The sequence below is a fragment of the Aythya marila genome (assembly GCF_965140915.1).
Source record: "Aythya marila genome assembly, chromosome: 4".
NCBI lineage: Eukaryota > Metazoa > Chordata > Aves > Anseriformes > Anatidae > Aythya > Aythya marila.
Window position 1 is genome coordinate 61672516 of NC_139045.1, and position 19275 is coordinate 61691790.

The window sequence follows — 19275 nt, forward strand, 5'->3', positions numbered from 1 at the left end:
CTGCTATGATTTCCTTTTAGTGTTCAGGTAAATATTGCCTCTGTCGTAACTATGTTTCTCAAAATCTGCAAGCAATGTCGTTACACGAACTCCTTCATTAAAATAAAAACCACTATCCTTGACTGTCAAGTAGCTACTTTTCATGCAACAGTGACCCCAGTTTGACAGAAGACCACAACGCACACAGGTCAAACATGTAAGCAAGATTTTAAGCCAAATTTCACTGTTGTCTTAAAGGTAAAATTTAGTTTGTTATGCAACTAGCCGTCTGTATATTACACCTTCTCCATTTTGACTTTACTTGGATTAAATTTCTAAAGCATTACACGTTCTTATATAAGTATATTTTTGTATGCATTTGTCATGGGTTTCACATTTGGTGACTGGTTAGCAGTGTGCTGGCCATCTTTGGTTTGTAGAGGAAATCTTAACCATGAACAATCAAGGGGGTTGAAAAGAATTTTTTAAATGCTAGCTTTTTACTCAAACTTGTATCTATACTACAACACGCCACATTAAGTAGAAGCACACATCACAAAATTGCACAGGGATTACAATATTATATCCAGTCTGCATAAAATTGAATTCCACTACTGACCAGGTCACAAAATGGCTGCACTTTCTAGTCTAAAACTAATTTGCATATTGTACACATGTAGGACAGTTTTTTACTTCAGTCACAATAATGCATGCAAGTTTGTTTTTTTTTTTTTTTTTGTAACAAATTTTGTAAATTTGCTCATGCTACCTAGTTTCAAGAGAGCCTTTTTTTGAACATCTGCAATAACTCACCGCTTGTTAATTAATAGTTCTAGTGCATGCATATGGTTTATACAGGTAAGTAAACATGCAATTTTTTCACATTCTAAAACTATGGCAGTTTAAGCCATATTGTGCTGCCTGCATTTTATCTGTAATGCAGTGTGTCTTAAACGTTTCAATCCCGTATTAATAGGTGGCATTACACATAACACCTATATAGCAGCAAAGCTAATACAGCTTGTGATTAAAAATGTTTAAAAATAGCTAATAAATCAGATTATCTTGAGGTATTATTTCTTGCAAGTCAAAATGGAGAGCAAAAAATCAACCCTAATTTTTAGTTTATGTATACACTGAAAATAGCAACAACAATAAAAATAAGCTTTTTGTAGCAGACATATTCCATCTTCACTATTTTGCTACCTTTGGTAAATTACTGGGGCAGATCTTGAAGTTAAAAACCCATGTTTAGAAATAAGTGCACGCTTCACCCACTAAATATAGCAGCAGACTGTGTGCCCCTACGCAAAAACATTCTCATATCTAGTTTTAACTTTACATATAAAAATAACTTGGAGAAAATACAAAAAAACATTTTATTTTAACATGAAAATATCACAAAAATTAGTAAGCCTGAGATGTAGGGTTTTGGTGAAAAACAAGAGGCTTGTAGTGTTTTGGCTGCTGATAAAGATGCATGTATTGATAGCTGGGGTGAAAAGCAGAAGAATGCACTTATTTCTTCTGCATGTCAGTATCTTCAAACACAGTAAGCCACATGCACCCTTCTTTCCTTATGTAGATGCTGGTTCACCATGTTTAATTCCAGCGGAAGTGGATCTGACGTGGGCGGTCAGCCCCCTCCTTTACCAATGGCTTATGGAATTCACGTCCTGCACGGGAGTGGATATTTGCCCAACAAAACTCACAGTAATACTGCAGGCAAGTGACATTGGCACAAAAGAAAGGAGCAAACTTTCCACCACATCGTGCACCCTGGCATTCGTCACACATCTGGTCATCCAACACATATGGCTTTACCTCCACCTGTTGGAGTAAAACAGAAACAATTCCAGTTAATAGATATTATTCCTGATTAAAGATATTTGAGTGTGTTCAGGTTTTTCTCCTTTGCCAGAAAAAAAAAGTCTGAAATCAGCTACATGTATGTCTTTATTTAATTCACAGTTTTTTATTCTGTTTGCCATTTATCAGCTACTGATCTATCCACACCAGAAAACTAAACAGTTCAAGGTGGACCTACAGAAATACACTAAATATGTAATTAATGTCTGTGTCAGAACCTCCGCTTAATTTATTCTGGAAAGACACTCCTGGCAAATGATAAAATAGAAGTATGTGTAGAAAATAAACCAGCAAGTACAAAGCTCTCCAAACTAATCTCATCAGTTCCCAAATATAACCCAAAATGAAACCCAATTTTATGCTGTTTAGAAAATAATAAACATACAAGAATGTAACCATTATTACATTAACTTTTTTTTTTTAAAAAAGCAAGAAGTCTCTGCATGCACTACCCTTGCATGCAAGTTAAAAGTACTTCCAACAGACTGGAATATAGACCTCCTAGCACTCCTGTCCTCTGTAATTTCATTCCCAATTTCTAATACAGTCAATATATGGTCAAATTTGGAGCTTCAGATCTTGGTAATCAATTGCTTTCCCTTTTTATGGCTTTGAGCTGTATAGGAATTTGCATTCAACATGATTCTGAAAATATTTTTAAAAGACCATTTTGCATGTCTACAGACTGCTAGGAACACCTGTCTTACACAGCTTTTTTCCCAAACTCATCCGACTGCCGGAGTGGAAAAGTGGCAGGAGTCCAGTGGCAAATTTGCATTATGTCTCTGCGTAACTGAACTGTTACAGACTGCGCTCAAACAGGAAGAAGAACTTCATAATAAAACACAAAATGAGTTGACTCCATTATTAAGGAATGTATTGTAATCTTCCACATTTTCCTTACTCTTTTTTAAAGACAGTATTTTCTGACTTTTCTTGGTAAAGAGGTATTCCAGTTTATACTAAAACTCATCACTGTACAAGGATTTTACCTGAGATACTACTACTTGTTAATAATCCTACACATAGACATTGAGTTTGTGTACCATACTCAGACAGAATGTTTGAAATAGAAAGAACTTCAAAATAAAGTGACATTTTTCTCTTGTATTTCCAGAGCTACAAACTACAGCTACCCATCACCCAAAGGTTTTGCAAAAGAATAGTCTTCACGTTCCTAGCTTCAGAAGTAGATGCATACTTGACATGTCAAGCAAATATCCGCCTGAAAAAAAGCGTGCTTCTTCCAATAGTATACATTCAGTACAAACTCTACTTATTACTTCACTATGATGACCTTCCTTATCAGAAGTTACTCAAACTTTCCAAAAACCAGCTACTTTATGCAGTAATTCTGACTGTGGTTCAAAATTGCTGAAAGCACGAAGCACCACGAATTGCACACTTTGGTGCATTGATACACCAGGTTTAGTATGAAGACGATTTCAAATGTATTAGATACATATTTTGGGGAATGGAAATATCACATGAAGTGGATGGAGACCCCTGGCATATAAAAGTTAACAATGCTTAAAAGAATTGTTTGGAGCTGAAACACCAAATGAGTTTCAATGAAATGTTTGGAGATGAACTTTCATATATGATGGAACAGGATGAGGAGCACTTTGCTGAAGAAAAACATCTGTTAGAGAAACTAAACATAGCTGCATCAAAAGAACTGGAGAGAAGCTACAGAATACTTAGGTAGGGAAGAAGTTAAGATCACAGACAATGTCTGTAAAGTCACTGTGACAGTAAGTTTTCCTATTAAGGTAGGAAAAGGTATATGCTAAAAAATGCTATAAATACTTTCAACTGAAGCTCAGAAGGATAAACAGGGGCATTGCAAAAATTTAACAATGAAAAAATGACTTTTGCACAGATAAAAAAAAAAGTTATGAAAAAAATGTGGAAAGACAGCACATCTACAGAAACTGGATACAACTGGCAATAGAAAGGCTACCCTAAGGTGAGGTGTAGAACGGTCTGCCTCCAAGATTGTACTGAAACGTGTCATGTATTGCTTAACTGGCCAGCGTGTGTTTGTATCTCAAACGAAGGCAGAACCTGAAGTAGGGTTGCCTCCTGCATTTGTAAAATGTTCTTTATATTAATGTACATAACAGAGCTATATAAACAGGTATATAAATAACAGGACTGAACATATGATTTAGATATAGAGAAAATCCTTTAAAAATAACATTATTGAAAAACCTCTGGCAAGTGAACAGAACAGTTCATAAACCCTCTCCATCATGATATGGTTTAAAGATAAATTTGATAAAATATTTAGATTTGGCCTTGCTGTATATTGCAAATAAAGCACCTCAGGGACAGCAGACATTTTGAAGGAAGAAACATCAAGGAAAATAACAAAGATGCCTGAATCATGGAGCTTAAGGAACTAGTTGCTAAAAAAATTAGTTTTCAAGAATTAGAAAAGGAACACTATAGAAACACCATGAATCCTTGAATCATAAGAATTAAAAAAGCAACTATGAGCATTTAGATAGTTACAGAGAAAGCCAAATCTGCAGATACTACTTATACTTGGGGTAGGGCTTGTTATTTTGGGGTGGGACAGGGGTGTAATAGTGATTGAAGTTTAACTTCAAATATTTAATTGCTGTTTGCATAAATTAAGTATCATGGATACAACTCAAATTACGTGCTTATGAACTCTAATAACTCTTAGGGTAGATTCTATGTGTTTGTTTGTTTGTTTTTTAATTGTCCGTTTTCCAAGTGGCCTGCTGCAGATGCCTGCTGTTTTAATAACGGGCATTTTTCCTGTTACGGAACTAGTGAAAAGTTAGAACTAAAAACTAACAAAAGTCTGTACAGAACAAATACAGCTGTAAGTCACAAGAACACCAGCAGTCCCACCAGCAAAATATAGCCATCACATCTGGATCTGGAGACCATCCATGTTCAGACCTGCTCACCCTCTGGAAAGGATCATGCTTGGGGATTTCATCTCAGTAGGCAACTGGTACCTGAGACACATGTAAAGGCTCCATTGCCCTGCCTATGTGAACGGAGAGAAGCCACACTCCACCTCCCTGCAGCAGACTTTAGTTAACTGTACTACTTTCTTCTTCCTATGTCTTTGATCTGTAGAGGAGACTGGACCTTGAACTACTTACTCCATCCTTCCTCCTCTAAGGCTTTTTTTTTTTTTTTAAACAGAACACCTATTAATACCACTGACTACCTCTGCAGCTCTTGACACCCGAACTAGTGACACTTCAAACTGACATAATTTAGATGTCAGTCTTCTTTGCTACTTTCATACTTCTAATTAAGAGCAACGAAGTGGACTAGTCTTCTTAGAAGTTAGTTTTGCTTCAGCTAGCGATAGGCATCTATAGCAACCAGAAACACACACTGGTAAATACTCAAGGCACGCTTAAACAGAAAGGATAAGACATTTCACATATTAAGTGTCAAGTCTGATTGATTTTCCAAAGTGCTGAGCACTGATAATTATGGCTGAAATTAATGGCAGCTGCAAATCAGAGCTAGTCCGAAACCAACGAATAACAGAGTTTCCTACAAATGACAGAGGAATTATCACAGTATTTGGTTTCATTAGAATAAGGGATGGAAAAAGATTTTCAAATCCTTTGCCCACGCACAACAAAACCAGGAACTTCAGAATGGAAAGAACATATGGCCTAACATATGTCCAAGGAACAAACTGCTGCTTCGTGGAATGCGTGTTGTTTGTTCAGGGGCATTCGCGGTTTAACTCTTGGAACCTGTGGAGCTACAGGAATACTAAAAGAAATGTTGGAGCTGGCATAAAAGCCAATCAGAATGCAACATCACTGCACCCTGAGAGCTCTCAAATATCTAAAAACAAGCAAATTTTGTGTAACTTACTCGTTTATCTATATCGCCATGCTGAAGTTGAACAAACCGAGCACTGATGGCAGCAATGTAACTCTGCTGATTGGAAAAAGCAACACGTCCAGCACCTTTTGGGTATTTCAGCTCAGGGTCAGTATCAATTCCTGCGTAACAAACTCCACCGTACAGACGGTCCATGATCATAGCCAATTCCACTATTAGGAAACAAAATAACATTCACTTAAATTGTTCCTACTGTACAAACTTTAAATAGTATGCTTGTATTTAAAAATAGTAGAAAAGTTAATTTTAGTAATTAATTCTGCAACAACTTATGTAACAGTAATAACAAGAAATAGAAAACCATATGAATTAAGTTATGAAATACTCAGCAGACAGATCTTTCAGGCTACATACACCCAAGGAACAATGGAATTGAAAGAACTTGCAGTCCTTGGTAACCTGGAACTGAAATTCCAGGGCAGTTTTCTTCAAGGGATTACAGCAAAAGACTTTTTGGGCAGGCATGGAATGCAAGCTGCGTAAAATAGATCCACATGCCACAAATTCCTTGGTCCTTGTTCTCTGGCTGTCCACATGCTCTATGTCCTCCTTGAATTTAAAGATGTAGTTAGCATCTTTTCAAGAGCCATGCAGAGCTTGATAATCTCCACAGCATGACACATCACAGAAACCCAAGTTCATAGAACCAAAATTCTCGAATTTCCCAAATAAATGTTTCACCAAATCTCTAGTATTAGTTTACACTGAATTCAGTTTTGCAATTCATTTAGGTGGAAAAGATTTTTTTCAGAATTAGTATCCTCTGTATTAGGATATAAAGTTGTCGGCAGCCATTGATTTTCAATATTTTTTCGAAAAGCCTGCTAAAGTTTTACTGCTTCTCTGAAGGCATGATTCTTACTTCACAGTGCCATAAAGGTTTCATTTTCACATATACAGGCAACTGTAAAGCTAAACATAAGAACGTGCCCATTAAACTTACCACAGACATTCGGCAAAGTAATCTTGAATATTTGGACTGAATTTACAGAAAATTAATGTGCAGTTGGAATATGCTATGTTTATGCTCATGTACAGAGCTTGTAATACAGTCAAAGGTATAGTCTCAAAAGTGAAATAACAGAAAAGCTTTAGTATTGTGGGTCCAAGATAGAAAAAATAGAATTCTTTATACCCCCAAATTTGCGCTATCACTTCGTGATTTTCTCACACCTCCTTCATGAAAGCTCATTTTTCTGTAAGAATACAACTTCGTACAAACTATGGAAGACTAATCAAGTCCAGAAATCATTCTAAAAGAATCTGGGGTTTGAAATTCTGCATGCTATGCTTCAACTTCCAACATTCACTTTAACCTACTTACTAGAAGGCCTCCATAAAATACTGTAAAAATCTACTGCAGGCAATCTCACAAAGCAAACTGTCAAGGTTGCAGATCAACCATTTCACAGCTACAGAAATAACTAAATTTTCCTCTGTGCACTTCAACAGGAGTCTAGAAAGAGTCCCACAATCTTGCACAGCGTTGTGACATAGCAACTGTGCTAGCTGTCTGAATTTCTTCCCTTTTCCCTTTATTTCTTACTCATTACCTGTGTTTTTCCTTATCCATGTTAGCCACCTGAGAGTAGCAGAATAGTAGCTGATGTACAATATCAAGTAAGTACAAGTAGAGCTCCACTCATGGAGCATGGTACAGATGTTTTCACAGCATTATTTTAAATATAAAAAAATAGCACTTTTGCTAATAAGATGAATGTATTTTCTACAGCTTTAGACATGTAGCAGCTTCCAGTAAATCTAAAAGATGCACAGTAATTTTTAGGCAACACCAGATGAAAACAATTAATATTAGTAGTATGGTTATAACTATCAAGGTAGTTTTTTATATCTACATACCTGTAACTATCTATATGTATCTATATGCAATTATGCATGATTTGAATTATTTCCAATAATCTCCCACTTTTAAAAACAGTCACAATTCATACGCACCAGCTCTTAATGGTCGAGGGACTCCTCCAACAAAAATTGTTTTTCGAGGATCAAGTGGCTGGGAACCGTCCATCACAAAGTCACTATCACTTAGATTCCAGGGACGGATCTGAACCTATTAAATACGAATGGTATATTTATATGGTGCATTAAAGAAAATGGTGTGCTACCCTAAGTTTCACTACATTGTGGATATGTGTTCATCAGCCTATATAAACTGTTAACAATCAAATAATCTTATTAGTTGAGCATGTCCGGATGCTCTGTTTTAATCCTATTAATTCAAAACACTACAGTTTTAAAATCATGACTGTTCCAGATGTTGAGTGCTGCCAATGGTAGTTTGCTTTTGATTATTTTCGTCATTGTCATTTCAAATGCAGCTTTAGACAGATGGCAGCCATAGCCTGCAGGCCATCTACTGTTTACTTACTGGCTTGTCCTTGATAGTAGGACTGGAAACACATAGATAGAGCTTTCCATCTTCTTCAATGCAGGCGTCAATCAGTGCCTGGACAGAACTCTCTTCTTGGAACAGGAGGAATGCATAACCTGGGGTGAAGAGAAAATGAAAAAGAAAAAAAAAAGATCATTTTTTTCTCATCTTTTCTTAATCATCTTTGCCAGTGACTTCTCCAACCAAATGTGCTTACTCCAAGCGTAAAACAGTGAAATAAATTCTTTGATACTAGTCATCTTCTTCACCTAGGCACTAACTTGATATATCAGCAGAACTCCAGGCAAACACTTCTATGCCTAAAAAAAACAACTGTCAAAGGAGACTAATAATCAAATAAAAGCAAACACTTCTGCTCTATCATATACTGGAAGTTTATGCTGAGCATCATTCATTGGCAGCAACAGACATTATACAATGAAAATCCGACTTGGCACAAAGAACTAATCTCTATTCTAGAGATTAGATCAAAGTACTTTGTTACATAAGTGACCCAGCAAGCCTCCTAAACATTACAAAAATAGGAATTAAAATGCGTATTTAATGCTACAGTAAAAACAGTCAGCCAAGCAAAGAACCTCACACATTAGAATGTTTTAATGGCTACAGTATAATGATACATACAAAATGTGTTGCTTTACAGGTGCCCTGCAGTGCAATTAGGGTTGTATACAAAAATGGACTTTAAAAGGACCATAAATCCTCATTTTTTTCTGATGTTACTAGCAAGTGTGGAATTTTCACATGAGTTATGTTTTATTACTTGGATGGAAAAATAAATGCTGAAGCACCTGCTCTAGAGTGGACTTGGCAAGAGGGAGCGTGGCTGCTTTACCAAGCCTTCTGGAAATGATGCTGATTTTCTGAGAGGCACTGCTTAATCCCTGGCAATTCCATACTGCAAACAGTGTAGGTCAAGGCAAAACCAGAGTAGGGTGCATCGTGATGAGCATTAATGAATCCATGTGTTAAGATGAATATAAGGTCAGAGAAACTAATGTACAACTAATTATAAATAATACGGGAGGAAAAGTAGGATTTAAATAAAAAGCTGTAAAGGCGTATGCTGGTGTTTCTAAACCCACACCTGATTCTCTTATCCTTCATATCATGGTCCCACCACAGCTGCCTACAAGGGACACATGATGAGGCTGTGTGTATGCTATACTTTCGTGTAAATCTTAGCTGGTTTCTTGAACAATTCTGCAGGCATTCTTTGAGCTCTGGTTGAAGCATTTCCCAGCGAAATCCACTGTCATTAAAAAATATTATTCAGCAATGAAAAATCTGTTTAAATTAAGCTTAACCAGTAATTACTTAGACTCAAAATCTCTGTTTAATGGGGATAACTTTCCATATTTATCTTGCAATTTAAAATTCACATATTGCCCATGTAAAACTCACTCACTGAATCAGAGTGTGTGCAGACTGGCACAGGTAAGTGATACCAGACCCACATAACTCTCCTGGCTTGTGCAGAAGCCAAGTAAACACATTCCTGTTTGAATGGAGAGCCAGGACAAGAGCGACGGGAGCACAAAAACTTGATTAACCAAGGTGAGGGTTGAACGGACATCATACAAAGACTCGCAGCCAGCAGTGCACAAAATAATTTGCTGGGAGCTGATTTTTCATCAGTCTTTATCCTAAAGCATATCAAGGTTACTGCCATATAACTCCTGACACATAAATATAGTCAGTGTCCCCAGATGACCTACATCTGCATGTCTAAAGCTATTAATATGCTTAGCTGCGGGCTTGTGAAGAGATAGACAATTCCAACAGCAACTTGATGAGGGAACAATTATGATTACTACATCCTACCACACCTGAAATAAAAGCAAGGAAAGCAAAACCAGAACTATACACTGTTTCCTCAACACTATCTGCAAAACAAGCCTGTGTTTTCCCCACTTAATTTTAAGCACCAGAGAAACCTGTGTTGTTCTATTCGCCTTTTGAAGACATGGAGAAACCTGGCACAGCCTGCAGTACCAAACTGGTCTGGCTGTGGTTTTGCAGCATAGCTTTCGTCCTTCTATGACTTAAAAGCCATTTTAGTTTGCCCCAAAGTACAGCCGGGAAGGAAATAACTAGTTCTCTTGGTGAAGAAACCTGGCTATAGAATATAATATGCTCCAGGTCCAGCATTTATAGACATACAAAGCCAATGCCTCCCAGAGAAGGCAGGCTAGGCTCGCACAGTCTGCATACAAACCACTCTTTGTCACTTGCCCTGTACCAGGGCACATTTCCGGGCACAGATCAATTATACGTTAGCCAGACTTCTGCAAAGAACGCCACAGATGCCCAGACATCCAGGCTCTCTATTAATTAACTAGAAAGAGCTTGCAAAGGGAAATTACACTCTTAGGTACTTCATTTAGGTATCATAAATTAGGAAATTAGGACTCTTCTTCCTACAGCTACCAGATGCCAACGCACAAACTTAACTCTCACCTCTTTTTGCTTTCTTATTATATGTCTTTATTGAATTATTTTTCTTCCAACATCTGTGACTCATGAACTATTGTGTATGTTAAATGTCTGCATATAGGTACAATGAGAAGGGTTTGTAGTAGTACTGAACTACAATTACTATGTGGGATAGGAACTGTGAAACATGGTAGGGAGATAGGGTGAAGAGTAAGAGGTACTTTACCATATAACTGCTTAACTCTCTAGTTCCTTGTTTTTCTGGTGTACCACATCTGCCATATAACTAACAGCTTCATATCCAGTGGCAATGTAAGGATGTTTACAATGGAAAAGAAAAGCTACTCTAATTGGATTCTTTGGAGGAAGCTGCTTCATGCCTTTGGGTCATGTGTACACCGACAGTAGCAGGTCATGATCAGGTATTACTTGCCGAGACAGATTGTAGGGTTTGTACATGGTTTGCAAGTGAAAAGTATTGAATGAAGCAAGTCTTATAAAAATGTCGTGTTCGTGTGTACCAGCATGTATGCCTTTTGTGGCAGACAACGTTCTGGTAACCCCTGTTAGCGTTAGACTAACTGATGACTATATTCCACTGCATTTTGCTGGAAGTGTTACTAATACTGCTGCTTCCAAAGGGAACAGGTAGGGGTGACTTTGATAATGTCATCTGCAGAAAATTACCTCAAAGAATACAGAAATCTTTCTGGAGATTATAACTGGCTGTAGAACAACATTCCCTGGTATCTGCAGATACTGGAAACAGAAAACCCATCAGAAAAAAATTGAAGAATCCTAGCTGTATTACCAAACTTTCTTAAGAATTGGAACGAAATAAAACAAAAAGCAGCATGGCACTGTCCATATGAGCCAGCAGAGCTGTATTTTGTTTTATAGTTGGGTCCTACTGTTCCAACAGACTGTCCCCAGAGGAGAGCTAATGGCCTTAGTGCCAGTGCAATTCCTGCCCACAGGGTGCTGGTGCCATAGCTCAAAACAGAAAAAATCAGAGCAAGCTACAGGTTCATACTAACGAGTACATTTGATGATGGGAACAACTCACATTTGCGAAGATACGTGAATTCTAATCTACTCCTATTTAAAGAGATCTCATCACCATATTAATTAATCTTTAAAGCATAAATATTTTATGCAGTTTAGTCATCTCTGATTGAGAATTAGCTCCAAATTACACTTGAAGAAAGTGCAAACTGACACAGTTGCAATGCAGCTATTAGCAAAGGCACCTTCCAAGAAGGGGATGGTGGTGCAGGATTCACGTCAATATCCAAACCCCAATTTCCATATTTCTACAGTCACTGCAGAAAGCTCCTCCTGTCACCAGCAGAGACCCAGTTAATGCAGTCAGGAGTGTCTGGGCAGTGACTCAGCTGACCGAGCGGGACACGGAGATGTCGGGCATGATTTATCCCCTGCAGTACTTTGCCTAACCTCCAGCTGCTGCTCCCCAGTGGCATGGGGCTTCAGTAGGTACCGCTCCACATTTGCCAGCCCCGTGTAAATCTTTCCAATATCCTCAGTTTGGGTAAATGAATCGAGCACAATGTGCTTATGCTACAGTGACCTGAATAGCCCTCTATACTCCAGTGACTCTATTGGCAAAATTCCCATTGATTAAAGGAAGCTCAGACACTAATCACACATGAAGACACCTACAGCTACTAGCCTGAATACACGGCTCAATCCTACCCAGGGACATTGAATAAGCTGATACCAAGTTCAGCAGAACACAGATGGACCTAGGGTTTTGTTCCTTAAACTAGAAACAGAACATTTTCAACCTATTTTTTTTTCAGTCAGTTGTAAATTAGCAGTTCATAACCTTGAATAAATGAAGCTACCACATGACTACTGGGAGAGAATGCAATGGGAACACCCAGATAATTAGAAAAAGCTGGAGTTACTCTTTCTTTAGAACAGATTATCCTTCGTGTTATATAGACTGTAAATAGTAAAGAACACACGAACAACTAACTGGTCCTACTTTGAAAGGCCTTCTTTGGATCAGCATATCCTCAAGGCACCGCGTGGTTGTGAGCTTCGTTTCCGTGAGAACAGAGTCCTCACCTCAGCAGGTCACTTTGAACACGTGTGAGGTTTCATAAACCAGTGTATTTGCCAACTCACCAATAACAGGAGTTATGATAAACAGTGACAAGGTAGATGGGGAGGAATTCCTGATTACAGCTGGCAGATCACTTACTGACTTTGTACTTTGATCTCAACATAATCATTCTTTTTTTCTGCTTCACAAAGGAGTTTCCTTCTAAAGTTAGTGTGAAGTGTTCTAAATTCCTGCTTTCTTCAGGCCCAATTTTGTGGTGAACCAATACAAAATGTAATTAGTTAAGAAAAGACAGTTGGTGTTTCTCAGGAGGCAGCCAGCCTTGACAGATCAGTACACTTCTTGTATTTCTTCAAGCAAAGAAATACTTATTATTAACTTGGCCTTCCCTCAGGACTTTCCATAAGCAGAGAGCCTGGAAGGAAGCACAGCTTGGAAAACTTAACAAGAATATTAAAAAAAAAAAAAAAAAAAAAAAAAAAAAGCAAAACAAATGAATAACAAAAAACCAGGCTGCATCTCTTCACCACAGAGAATACTATTGCGTAGAATAGCCCAGAACCAGATAATGCTGAGATGTCTTTGGAGAGTAATACTATTTCAAATACCTAACGAGACTGGACAAAAATAGATGGATTAGCTCCATGCAGGGTAATAAACTAGTCATTGAAGATTAAAAGTGCAAAAAAATTGAAGTCCTTCTGCTAATATATGTTGCTTATATTGGTAATTACTGGTCAGGCTCAAAGATTTCTTAGCATTTAGCCTATATTTAGCAGTTTTAGACATCTTATTAAATATATATACACAGTTCTTGCCTGTACAAGTAACACTCAAATATGTAAGACAAATTTCTATGATATTTTATAGCAAAATAATCACAGTTCCTATCTGGTGCAGTGAAAGAACCAGATATAAACACAGTTCAACAGTTAAAGGTAAATTATATTTCCAGTGTAGCTACAAAGAGAAACCTACGCTGTATTTTAAATGTACCAGGCTACTGTCATGTTACAAAGCAATGCTGAATACTGTAGTAAACTGATAATTAGATTCAAGTTTTAATTGTTATCAAATTTCAAATAAGGTTAATGATTAAGTTAATCATGTGAAATCAACTTAACACTTTGTATATGTTTCTGAATTAATTACATCAAGAGACTAATTTTAATTAAATCAGCTTTAATCTACATTCTCTGCTTTTAAGAAGCTCTGCTCAGAATATACATAAATATATATATATTTACTATGGTAATAATACATTTTCCAACTGCTTTATTAAAGCTTTATTAAACAAGGAAGTCTGGAAATGTATCCTTAAGATGTTCAGATTCTGAGACAGGACTGTCTCCTTTGAAATTATTGCCAGAACTTGTTCCTTTCAGCGATATATTAGACCTTCCCTCTTCAATATATTCATCAAAAATTCTGTGAGTTGCCTCTCCCTCAGTTCCTCAAGAATTTCTCTTGGTATATTATAGAAGGAGATGCACTCCTTAGGACAGTTAAATTTATGTAGACAGTAGTTTTGTGTATCAGGCTGACAATGAAAAAAGCCAAAGTCTCTTTGTCTTTGAATTTCCATATGGTGTTCATAATAACTATTCAAATACTTTCAATTCCTTTCCTAACTCTTCAGATGACGATCTGGGAAAATATTCCTGTCTTTTTGGCAGCATAGATGATCAGATAAATACCTGAAGAATCAGTTTAAAAAGGCATTGTATGCCCATATTCATTACTTCCAAGGAAGTAAGGAATGGCTGCATTTACTACAAAATGAATAACTTCTGGATCAGATTTTTGCATTTATTTTATATGTACTAATATAAGCTATATAATTTAGATTACTTAAATGTAAAGAATAGCTTGTTGAACACTAAGATTAGATTTTGAATATTACTCAAAGAGCAATACTAAAAAGAGCTAAAATCACTGTTTACCTAGTTCTCAATAAAGATAATTAGCATTTCAATAGGAGGTTCACATCTTAAAATTGAAATAAACATGAAACTGAATATTTTGATAATATACTCAAATACGTCCTTCTGAATACTGTCTGTAACTTTCTACAAAAAAAAAATTAATCTAAGATTTAGTGTTAAAATTTCATCAAATTTCAGTTTTAGGAATTAGAAATGCAAATACAGACCTTAGAATTAATGATACATACAACAATATTATGCTGATCTAATATTTGGGAAATGAGAATATGGGAGCTTCTTCAGTGGACCTGCACTGAACAAGGCATAGCACTAAAATAATTCTATTTTATACTTGGTATGTAAAGGAGCCTTGTCTGAACATGCACTAAAACTGTAGAATTAACTGTTCACAGGGATTGCATTATACCCTTTGGAAAAAGATGAGATAGTTTCCCAGATTAAGAATTGCACTCAGTGACTGGTCAACACCTTCCAACTCTCTTACCTTTTGGTGGAAAATAGGACTTGCTTTCTGCTTTGTGAGGCCAGTCTACTACCAAAGGCCCAAATCGTCTGAAGCTAGCAGTAATTTCATCTGAAAAGAGGCACAAGAGTTGAAATTAAAATCAACGACATAACTAAATGAAGAAGTATTATCAAGTGATCTTCATTTCTAGCAAAGGTTGACATTTCATGGAAAAAGAGAAGCAAAAAACGTAAATAGAAACATCTTCCAAGTGTTAATATTTACACAAAATGTTTCTGGTGATTTTATGCTTATTTTTTTTTTTAATTGCTCGGCAACAGCTGATTTCAGAAGGATGTGGACAAGTGAAGGCAGTGGTGAAAACTGGTGTTACCTTTTTATATTCAGGATTTGGTTTGAATACGATCAAAATAATTTGTTGTTTAGTGATCCACATTCCAGACCTTTGTAGGCAGATATTCAGATAATAAGTACCACGATCAGCATGATAGTTTCCAGCAGATACTGTGCACTGAAACTTAAAATCATCCACTTTGCAATGCTTCTAATATAACCATGAACAGGCCTGTTGCGGGATCTACTACGCCCCTGCATGATGTCTTTCTACACCAGCTGCTGCTTCCTGTCACTGCCTGCAAGAACCTTAGTCATGAGAAAAAATAACAGGACCCTAAACTAGACAAGAGCAGTAACTCAGCAAACACAAATATACTCTATTTGTTTCGGTTGCATCCTGTCATCAGCATATAAACAGGAAAGAAAGAAAAGGTATCTCCATGTGTCTGTGTTTAGCATTTGTATTAAAAGCAACAGTGCACTTTTGAGTTTGAAGCTGAAGTGCACCAAAAAGCTGAAGTACATTAAAAGAAATCATTTAGTACGTTTCCGGAGAGCATTGTCATGAAGATGAAACCAAAATACGGTCTCCCCATGCCTGAAAGATAATTAACCACAGTCAGTTTATTTGGTATGCAAGTTTGTCTAGGATTACAACGAACCTTGTAAACGGACTTCTGTTTACATTACAAAGCTAGCACACAATTTACAGTTATCTGCACAGGAGAAACCTAGTATTATACAGCATGATTACTTCAAATCAGCACTATTATACAAAGCAATTCCAATTGCATCACATAATAATCTGGACTTCCGTGGTATCTTCTGTATTCAATGCATTACACAGGGCTTTGCCACTTGACCTTCCTCTGGCTTAGTTTCTCTGTATCGGAACAGGAATAATATTAACTTTTCTAAACCACTTCTGAGATGCTCAGGTAAAATAGAGTTTGAAATTCAATTACTAATAGGCATTTCCTGTGAACAGATGAAAAAGTAGAGGTAGAGGATGCTATGAAGGGCTCAGCTGTATAAGAAAGGTATATACATTCCTCATACCACTGCAAAGTAAGCATAAGCAACAAATTCCAGGCATCATATGGAACTCTGCAATCCACAAGCGTGGAATCAGAAATGAATAGAACTTCTCAAAATCAAAAGGAATGGATGACATCAAGCGATACTAAGTGTAACATACCCATCGACATACTCATCTCATTAAAAACAAAACAAGAAGAGGCTAGTTGTAGCCTATTATACAACATTATTTTGCTGGGTGGATTACTTTCGTTAACTCATTTAGTTTTTTCTCTTTTTCGCTCCCTCCAAACTTCATTTGCTTCTAGCTCACCTTCATCAATATCTGGTGGAAGACCTCCAACAAACACTTTCCGAGAAAAACGCTCAATTCTTTCTCCATTCTGGTGACCTGAATAGCAGGTAGGTGAATTCAACACTCCGACTTGATCACTATGACCATCGTCCAGCAAACCATCGTCTATTGGGAAGAGGGAAGAACGGCCTTAAAAAGAAAAAAATAACAACATATATTAAGACAATTCTGTGTAAGTACTTAGTTATGTAATTTTAGAATGGGCAATGGGGGAATAGCAGTCTTGAAGGTAAAAATAAAAACAACAAGCAATTAGAAAAGTATACATTAGTTTAAGAAAAATTGAGATAATGAAGAATATGTTAAAACTTTAAAAAGGAAATTCCAGATTGACATCTCTGTAAGCATAATACCTCATACTACGGTATACTGAAGTTACTCTGCTGCATCAAGTAAGATAATAATAATTTGTTTTTAAATAGAGGGTCTTACATAGAAAGAGATCATATTAAGGGCTGCTTAAGTGAATTTAATTAGTTTGCCTTTGGTTTAGCTTCAGGTTAAAGTGATAGCTTCTATCACATGAATGACTACTGCATGTCTAAAAATTACACTTTAAGTGACCTGAGGGAAATGAAAAAGTATATACACAGTAGGACATTTCAAATAGGTATGATTTCTCTTTTCTTTTGAAATTATCTGATTCTGATAATGCACAAACAGATCAGTTTCTGTGAAAGCAGGAGAGAATTTTAATGAATGTGCATAATGCAACACTTGAAAAATGAGTCAATGCTGTTTTATACTGGCTCTCAATTTTACAACAGTTGCAAAGGGAAGCCTTTTGGTGCTTCCTAACATGTAGCAGTCTGCAGTGAGACTACAGAGTTACCCTTTTCTAAGGACAAGGCAAACCAGGCTTTCCAGGGGTTGTTGTTCTATGTCTCTCCCCAGTAGAAACGAATGTTCAAACTGAAAAGCTAGTTGCAACTGTGAAATCCAAGAAGCCCACAGGAGGCCTTTGCAATTGCAAAGTGATCAAAACTGACACACAGATGGCAAAGGGGAGTGCAAACATGGTATTTCCATCCTACTTTCACACACATAACCGCTTTCATATCTGCAAATTTTAGAGAACTCCAAAACAGAAGACCCCGAAGGTCAGGTTATGAATTCAGGTTATTCAAACTTTCACTGCTTTAGTGCAACAAGGATTAATAACAGTTTCAAATTCAGAAGTTAGTCTGAACTGCAGAAAGTCCAAAAAGAAACACTTTTGTGAAGAAAAATAAATACCCACATCAGCATTTATTCTGAAATGCAATTTTTCTGGTTCTCTCTCACTTTTTAAGTCATTATTACTTAAAGCATTCTGGAATTCCGTTGCTTTCCAAAAACAAAAGAAGAGAGCAAAACCAAAAAAAAAAACAACCTAGCACACTTTTGGGAGATAAGAGACAAGTTCATTTTCCACCTCAAATACCCAATTTATTCCAAGTTCACCCACTGCAAACAGATAGGCAGAAGCAGTGGGCTCCTGACACTGGAGTCTGCAGTATCCTAGCTGTGCTTCGTACTGCAACCTGTACCTTTTATCCCACCTCTGGCCCTAGGGACACCTGCAGAAATTGTGCAGATCAGCTAGGGATGAGAGCAGTAGGAAGGCCGTTAATTTCCATGAGACCACGTGAGATCAAGTGCTTAAAGACATGGCTGGAGGAAGAGAGAGCAAATGTCATGACTAATGACCCACGTTGTGGTAATAACGCCTGTAGGCCCTAAGCTGATATCTGAATCCACTATAAAAATACAGCACATCAAAAACACCGAATGAAAACACAAGATGATAGAAATGAACTAAACTTAATCATCACGTGGATCCCAAAACAGAAGCAGGACTGCTGGACTGTACTGTGTTAATAAAGCCAGCGACTGTGATATCTTTATGGTGGCATTTCGCAATTATGTCTAAAGTGCATATCTGATAGAGGGGAACACAGCAACCAGGAAATTGGAGCGTGCTCCTTCCTTCCATTAAAAACGGTGATGTGTTTGGAAATAACCTAATACGGTGGGAAGCAAAAGATGGCATCCCTGCTGGCTATCACAAGGAGGCGTTCAGCAGCTGGGTAACAGGAGCAGGAGAGCACCTTGAGAACTGGAAGCACGTAGCCTGTGTTCGATGGGGCAGCAAAGGCAGAAAGCAATGGACAAACAGAAGGTTAACGCAGCTGGAAGAGGCAGCTAGGGAGATTCTTCTTGCAAATGATATATTTAGACATAAGAGGAACAGGACCACGCTATGACGACCCAAAAAGGAAAAGACTGCAGCAGCTAAGTAGCGTTGATGTGAGTTTCAAGTTATGAAACTTGCAGTTATAAGAATGATGATCAGGTCTTATGCATATATGAAGAAGTGGTCATATTCTTTCAAAAATATGCCAATCCTAATTAACTTGTTGGTTACAATATGGCCACAAAAGCTGCTTTTTT

At 37.1% G+C, this 19275-nt stretch overlaps 1 protein-coding gene across 2 annotated transcripts in view; it reads right to left on the reverse strand.

Annotated features, from left to right (window-relative positions):
• The window catches only part of CPEB2 (cytoplasmic polyadenylation element binding protein 2), a 53987-nt gene that overhangs the window by 2152 nt on the left and 32560 nt on the right, over positions 1–19275 (reverse strand). For both annotated transcript variants that reach the window (XM_082760283.1, XM_082760284.1), the window contains 6 exons: positions 16801–16971; positions 15132–15221; positions 8153–8271; positions 7720–7834; positions 5734–5915; positions 1–1809 (listed from right to left, as the gene is read on the reverse strand). The exon at positions 1–1809 is cut by the window's left edge and continues 2152 nt beyond it. In XM_082760283.1, the coding sequence (XP_082616409.1) occupies positions 1582–1809; positions 5734–5915; positions 7720–7834; positions 8153–8271; positions 15132–15221; positions 16801–16971 (905 nt within the window). In that variant the 3' untranslated portion in view covers positions 1–1581. The remainder of the gene's footprint in view (positions 1810–5733; positions 5916–7719; positions 7835–8152; positions 8272–15131; positions 15222–16800; positions 16972–19275) is intronic.